Source organism: Macrosteles quadrilineatus, unplaced genomic scaffold, assembly GCF_028750875.1.
Source record: "Macrosteles quadrilineatus isolate MER2022 unplaced genomic scaffold, UCM_ALF_1.0 Scaffold_8__2_contigs__length_117827958, whole genome shotgun sequence".
In the NCBI taxonomy this organism is placed as follows: Eukaryota; Metazoa; Arthropoda; class Insecta; order Hemiptera; family Cicadellidae; genus Macrosteles; species Macrosteles quadrilineatus.
In genome coordinates, this window is record NW_026542601.1 from 99456394 (window position 1) to 99464472 (window position 8079).

Below are 8079 nucleotides of genomic sequence, written 5' to 3' on the forward strand. Positions count from 1 at the left end.
TGTTTCTATTACAATAAAAATAATTTCAATATTACCGTATTATTTATTGCTTTGAATTCAGGACTTTCAGTGGAAGTAGAGATGCAAATTTTTAAAGATTTTATTGTAAAATAATTGCAAAATCAACAATAACAAGTAGCACTACTAGAACTAAATCTATAGGTCAAAATAAAGCTTTTGAGAACATTCAGCTCGAAGAATGAAAATACAAATATATCTGTACCAAAATATGTCAATAAATAGTAGATGATGGCCTAGGGAATGGCGCAGTATAACTTAATCTAGTACAATTCTTCATCTTGCCCATGATTTATTTAAGCAGCTATAACCTTTCCATTCAAAATTAACAACTTTATTAAGAGATATCATTTTGTTTTAACTCAATACATGGATCAAAAGTGCATTGTGTGGAATGTCTGTACACTTAAATTAACACAATAATTTCCAAAGTTGAAAAAATGTCAAAATATTGCTTTAATTACAAGCAAGGCTCTAAATTATTTACCAAGTTACTTAACCTAATACACTGACATAAAACCGACTGATTCAACTGAACCAGAACTGATTGTTAGAACTGATTCAAATGAAGTTCTAAAATTACATCACTAAAATATATATCACTAAACATAAACAAATATGATTCTAAAAGTAATATCATATTTAATGTGCGAAGTATGTGACACACAATGCTTCCTTACAACGATGAAAATACACAAGTAAAAGCTCGCCAGGCCAAAAATTAGGTAGTAAGAATAGGACTTATTACTTAGTAATTTCAGTACAGCTTCTTACCCATTATCCATCTAATATCACAGTCCAGTTTGCTGATCCAAAAATAAAAACAAATGATTTGTACAATTAGTTTTAACTAAACATACGACAATAATTGACAAGTAATCTGATAACCTAAAAAACAATAGTTAACAAATAAGATATAAGGAGGTAAATATAAACTAATTGGTTTAGTTTGTTTGTTTTGCTTAGTATTAGTCTAGAAACATTGAAATTGGGATAGAGATGTCTCAGTTCTATCATGGCATAACAGAATCATATAATTTAGCCTACAATCATAATCATAATACACTGGCAAATTAATGATGTGCAGGTTTGTTGGGGAAATAAGTGAACCCATAATAAGTGTGTGTGTGTGTGGGGGGGGGGGGGGATAAGTTTGGGAAAGTGTGTGTGGGTTATTACAGTTAAGGTCATCTGTGTAACCAAGTCGTTATATTAATTATAGTTAGGGATGGTCAAGTCTCGAAATTTTGGGAAATTTTAAATCTCGTTACACGAGACGAGATTTCTTTTTGACCAAGATTTTTATCAAGACGAGAATAAAAAAAAAAAAAAATAAAAAACGCCTGCAGAAAGTCAATGCAATACTCGCAATACAGGAGCGTGTTGTAGTTGCGTTTCCTTTGCGGAGGCGTTCTTATTTAATTAATTCTTTAAATGTAAATATTACTTTAATTATTTTAATAATATTACTTTAATAACATTTGAGAAGTTTTGTTAAGTGTAAGCCGTGTGAGGAATGTTTTATTACTATAAAAAGTCAAAACAAGTACCTAACTATTTTATAAAAATTAATATTGCTTTTATTTTATGATTTATTTTATTTTAGGATAAGTTGAACTCTATCCTAACTGATATCACTATGTTTCCTAATCGTAGGCATTTTTAATAAGTTAGGCGTGATTAATAAAAAAATGTTATGCTGATGGTTTTTAATAAAAGATTGTAAATATTCTTGCCTATTATCATTATTTTTGTATTTAAACAATCATCTAACAATGTTACAAAATCAGGTAAAAATTTTGAATGTGCATTTCCCGTTGTGTATGAGAAGGGAAATCCCGTCTCGATCTCGTCTCAAAATTTTATGAGAAATAAAAAATCTCGTCTCGTCTCGTCTCGAACTAAAAATCCAATCTCGTCCATCCCTAGTGTTGTTTTATGAATCTATAGTTATATTAAAATCTGAAGGTCGGTGGTTCAATTCCAAGTGAGATCTTTACCAGACCCAGATGCGAATATTTTACTATAAAACACACTTCATTATCCTATCTGTAGCAGCAAACCTAGGTACTCATTAAACCTAATGTTATTTAAATAGATTTAAGTGAAAAATCAGGAAAATGAAAATTCGCTTAGTCTGCAAGTTTACCTTGGCGAGGTATTTTAGGATCAAACCAGCAACCTTTTGATTGTTAGGGGAGCACTATAACCAGCCAGTCAAGGAGTTCATTACAATGGATTTGGACGAGTTGGAGCCCCGATGTAATTATGTTTTTGGCGCTGATATATGGGTCCCACATAAAAAATCTGGCATCACATCAACCTATGCACTACATTCCCTTACAAATCTAATCGGATGCAGCATGCTACCTGTATTTAGTTTACTCTTGTACAATACACTAAACTCGTAATATTAATTTTTAATCTTTTCTGTTACATCAACCACCTCAGTAACATAGACTAAGGGGGAAAATTGAATTTTAGATTGTGGCACATTCTGTGAGTGGCTTATTAAACTTTATCCTTATGACTTATGAATAAAAAATTGGCTACAGCTGATCCATGTAGATGGGATGTCTACTTAGGTATCCAAAAGTCAATGATTACTGACATCATCTAGGACTATCCAGAAAGTAAATTAAGTTTTTGTCAGTTCTCTCCAGGGGCTAGGGCAGTCCTGTTAGTGTCTGGCTGGTACATCAGGTGGAGTGTGTCAATGGATTAGATTTTAAAATGACCGGATGAATTTACACGATAAAGAGCAGACTGGACAACCAGCCAAACTGGTTAAAAAGTTGATGCAAGAGATTGATTAAGAAACCCGACAGTTCATAATAATTACAGGACCTCACCTACATTTCCACAAATGTTTAACTCGTGATTGTCACTGATAAGCTTGGTTACCACAAGTTTTGCACCCGATGGGTAAATAATAAAATGACTTGCTTTAGATTTTGTATTTTCATAGTATACTAGCTGGCACGACAGACGTCGTCCTGTCCTAATGTGGTTTTATGTCAAGTGCTCGTTCATTTCAAGATGAACTTGTTCGCATGGCTAAATAACGTCCTGGTTGAAGTTCGTTCGCTACGCTCACTCACATTTAGGTTGGAGCTCGCTGCGCTCACTTGCCTTCAGGTTAGCTCGTTCGCTACGCTAACTCGCCTCCAGGTTGAAGTTCGTTCGCTACGCTCACTCACCTTTTGGTTGCAAATTAGCTGTTGTCATAAATTTGAAAAAATAATAGTGCTGCACCCTGTTGGTAAACCTATTAACTTTTTAATGTTATATTGGACATCACAGAATCAAATTGTTTAGTTGAACCAGCTGTTAAGATTCTTTAATTCCATTTAAATATGAGTGCTCATAAGGTTAACATGGGAAACTCCAGAACCACTGGGGCGGAGCCCTTTTGGCGGATCTGCACCAAACTTCACACAAACCATCCTTGAATAGTGCTTAATAATGCCTGAAAGTTTCATTACAATCTGTCGAGCGGTTTCGGAGTCCATAAAGGACAAACAAACAAACATACATTGGATTTTATTATATAGAAGATTAATTAATTGATGTTTTAGTGAATTCAAGTAAACTATTGTTATTTGTTTAAAATGTAAAGAAGAAAATTGTGTTAAATTTTGTGTTTTCATTTCATAGTATGTTTCATTAGTCTTTGTATTTTTTCTAAGATGCCTGGAAGAGATCGCGCTCTCAATGATAATAATAGGGCCTGCAGTACAATACTTTTTCACCCTTATCAATAGACAATTCAGTAAATTCCCCTCTTTTTGAACTTGGACTAATGAATGAAGTATGTAGTTTTTGCGATGCTTTATATTTTAGAGGTGCTCACTTTTTTATGAATGATTTTATAATTTACTAGCTGGCTCGACAGACGTCGTCCTGTCCTAATGTGGTTTTATGTCAAAAGCTCGTTCATGTTCAAGATGAACTCGTTCGCATGGCTCAATCACGTCCTGGTTGAAGTTCGTTCGCTGCGCTCACTCACCTTTGGGTTGAAGCTCGTTCGCTGCGCTCACTTGCCTACAGTTTAGCTCGTATGATACGCTCACTCACCTTTTGGTTGAAAATTAACTGTTGTCATAAATTAAAAAAAATAATAGTCCTGCACCCTGTTGGTAAACCTATTAACTTTTACCATTGAACATCACAGAATCAAATTGATTAGTTGAACCAGCTGTTAAGATTCTTAAATTACATTTAAATATGAGTACTCATAAGATTAACATGGGAAACTTCAGAGCCACTGGGGCGGAGCCCTTTTGACGGATCTGCACCAAACTTCACACAAACCATCCTTGAATAATGCTTAATAATGCCTGAAAGTTTCTTTACAATCTGTCAAGCGGTTTCCGAGTCCATAAAGGACAAACAAACATACATACATACAAACATACATACAAACAAACATACATTGGATTTTATATATATAGAAGATTGGAGAAACAAATTACAAAGCAATGTTCAGGGTTTGCTTAAAAACAATTACAAGACAGTAAGTTAATGATTATCACGTAAAAAATAGATAATTTTCAACTTAACTCAGAGCAGTAGAACTTTGTAAATTAATAAAAATATCACGACTTTGAAGTCACGAAGGGACCCATGCTGCTAGTATGCATTAAAACTGCCTTATACTTTGTTTATTCTTAAGGAATTTCTAAACGTTATCTACTTCCTGGACAGCCTTTGTATATACCATAATTAATTCAGAACTTAGTTCATGATGTTATGAAACATCTCATCCCAATAAGTAAAGTCGGGACCACGTAAGTTTGCAGTTGGTGGCAGCCAATCACAAGACAAGGCTAGTGCGACGTTGCCACATCGCCTGTTGACAACACTAATTAAAATATAATAAGCAATATTTTCAAATCAGCTGGTATTATTAGATTTGGCAACACCGCCGCACGGTTCTCATTGGTTCATTCAAAACCATATGGCAAATAGGCTCCTCCCTCAACTGCAAACTTACGTGGTCCCGACTGTAAGTATTTATCAGATAAGTATTACAGTATTTGAAACTAAGGTAACATTACATATTCGGTATCAAATTTTGAATTACTCCCTATTTGATTTGTTTATGGGAAAAATGTTTAAACTTGGTAAAAATATGCCAAACTAACATAAATTTAACAAAAAGTTAACAATAAACTGAAATCAAATTTAATGATACATCACTATTTGAAAATCAAAAAAATTGATTCATAGTCCTAACCATTAATTACCATGTTAAACAGTTACGACAACATTTTACTGAGCTCACTAGTTTGGGTAGAGAGTCAACTCTCTATTGCACCAAGTGTATTTGTCTGTGGTCATCGAATTCTAAGAATCAGGCAATCGTTTCACTTTCGTTGCTATCAAACAATCACTAGTGTAGAGAGGCAGCCCCTATATCACCTCCCAGTCGTCGTCTTTGTCTGTGCTTGCTGCCGACCTGGCCTCTTCAGTCAGGGAGACCTTATGCTGCTGGTAGACGGCCAGACTGCCACCTTTGTCTAGGACACCCCACAACCCTTCACTGACTGAGGCTGTCAATAGACCCAGGGCCCCCGGCACCTGGTACCAGTAATTGCCAATGTAGTTGTTCTCAGAGATACCAGCCCGACAGAACACACCTCCGCTGGTAGATAGAGCCCAGACTGACGAACCACTGGAACATGAGATAGGAACCAAATATGAGTGTAGAATGGAGTAAGAAGGCTTGTGTAGCTTTGTTACTAAGACCCGCTTGTTTATTACAAGGGACAAGCCCAACAATCAAGGGGGTTTAAATCAAAAGTTTCTTACTTTTTTCAACATTATTTTTATTTCATTTGTTGTATCTTAATAATGCATAATTTTTTATAGTGTGTAACTTATATGGATTGAATTATAATTGGATCCAAAAATCTTTAACTTGGTGGAGATAAAGAGGATGAAGTTATCCTTGAATAATGATGAGATATTCCCTGTTTGAAATTGGTGTAATTGATAATTCATCAGAAATCAGGGTAATACCAATAGTGAAGTTAACTTTAGTGAGGATTGTACTGCACTCTACACAAATAGCAATACCTAATGGAAAGATGAGAAGCTTTAACTCCGGACACCAACACCCAGTCAGTCCCCAGTTGGAAGTCATGGAATATTCCCGATCGAACATAGATGTTGCTTTTATTGTCAACTGCCCAGACAATATGTGTTTCTGAACCGACAAAGACCTGAAATAAATAAACAGTTAAAACATTGATTTTATCAAAACAAACCTTAACTTAAAGGCTGCCTATTGTATTAAGTGTCTTCATGAGCAAAATGTTTGACTAAGACTAATGTTCATGGAATCTTATGATTTTACCATGTAGATGTCACAAGCCTAGATGACATCAGAACTTACCTTGACAATCGCTGTGTTGGAGAGAGGTCTGCCCTCCACTAACACCCAGGCTGGGGAGAATGTATCTGTAGCTATCAGGTAGGGAGACCCCACAGCCATGTAGATGTCACCCTTGGTATCACAAGCCCACATGACATCAGAACTTACCTTGACAAACACTGTGTTGGAGAGAGGTCTGCCCTCCACTAATACCCAGGCTGGGGTGAATGTATCTGTAGCTATCAGGTAGGGAGACCCCACAGCCATGTAGATGTCACCCTTGGTATCACAAGTCCACATGACATCAGAACTTACCTTGACAAACACTGTGTTGGAGAGAGGTCTGCCCTCCACTAATACCCAGGCTGGGGTGAATGTATCTGTAGCTATCAGGTAGGGAGACCCCACAGCCATGTAGATGTCACCCTTGGTATCACAAGCCCACATGAAATCAGAACTTACCTTGACAAACACTGTGTTGGAGAGAGGTCTGCCCTCCACTAATACCCAGGCTGGGGTGAATGTATCTGTAGCTATCAGGTAGGGAGACCCCACAGCCATGTAGATGTCACCCTTGGTGTCACATCCCAGATAGCATCAGAACTTACCTTGACAAACACTGTGTTGGAGAGAGGTCTGCCCTCTACTAATACCCAGGCTGGGGAGAATGTATCTGTAGCTATCAGGTAGGGAGACCCCACAGCCATGTAGATGTCACCCTTGGTATCACAAGCCCACATGACATCAGAACTTACCTTGACAAACACTGTGTTGGAGAGAGGTCTGCCCTCTACTAATACCCAGGCTGGGGAGAATGTATCTGTAGCTATCAGGTAGGGAGACCCCACAGCCATGTAGATGTCACCCTTGGTGTCACATCCCAGATAGCATCAGAACTTACCTTGACAAACACTGTGTTGGAGAAAGGTCTGCCCTCTACTAATACCCAGGCTGGGGAGAATGTATCTGTAGCTATCAGGTAGGGAGACCCCACAGCCATGTAGATGTCACCCTTGATGTCACAAACCCAGATGACATCAGAACTTACCTTGACAAACACTGTGTTGGAGAAAGGTCTGCCCTCTACTAATACCCAGGCTGGGGAGAATGTATCTGTAGCTATCAGGTAGGGAGACCCCACATCCATGTAGATGTCACCCTTGATGTCACAAACCCAGATGACATCAGAACTTACCTTGACAAACACTGTGTTGGAGAGAGGTCTGCCCTCTACTAATACCCAGGCTGGGGAGAATGTATCTGTAGCTATCAGGTAGGGAGACCCCACAGCCATGTAGATGTCACCCTTGATGTCACAAACCCAGATGACATCAGAACTTACCTTGACAAACACTGTGTTGGAGAAAGGTCTGCCCTCTACTAATACCCAGGCTGGGGAGAATGTATCTGTAGCTATCAGGTAGGGAGACCCCACAGCCATGTAGATGTCACCCTTGGTATCACAAACCCAGATGACATCAGAACTTACCTTGACAAACACTGTGTTGGAGAGAGGTCTGCCCTCTACTAATACCCAGGCTGGGGAGAATGTATCTGTAGCTATCAGGTAGGGAGACCCCACAGCCATGTAGATGTCACCCTTGATGTCACAAACCCAGATGACATCAGAACTTACCTTGACAAACACTGTGTTGGAGAAAGGTCTGCCCTCTACTAATACC

The 8079-nt window shown here is 37.7% G+C and overlaps 1 protein-coding gene across 1 annotated transcript; it reads right to left on the minus strand.

The window, feature by feature from the left end:
• Positions 1 to 4512: 4512 nt before the first annotated feature.
• LOC129001635 (tectonin beta-propeller repeat-containing protein 2-like) lies at positions 4513 to 6671 on the minus strand. Its single transcript, XM_054429001.1, has 3 exons — positions 6566 to 6671; positions 6100 to 6245; positions 4513 to 5695 (listed from the first exon to the last, which is right to left on the minus strand). Exons 1-3 carry the CDS (start codon positions 6662 to 6664, stop codon positions 5434 to 5436), a joined length of 507 nt encoding a protein of 168 aa, XP_054284976.1. The 5' UTR covers positions 6665 to 6671; the 3' UTR covers positions 4513 to 5433.
• Between the last annotated feature and the right edge of the window lie 1408 nt (positions 6672 to 8079).

Coding starts and splice junctions, on each gene's coding strand:
- LOC129001635 (XM_054429001.1), bottom strand. CDS start 6,664: ATGGCTGTGGGGTCTCCCTACCTGATAGCTACAGATACATTCACCCCA. Junction 6,246..6,565: donor CCAACACAGTGTTTGTCAAG/GTAAGTTCTGAT, acceptor TATTTATTTCAG/GTCTTTGTCGGTTCAGAAAC. Junction 5,696..6,099: donor GCTTCTCATCTTTCCATTAG/GTATTGCTATTT, acceptor CTCATGTTCCAG/TGGTTCGTCAGTCTGGGCTC.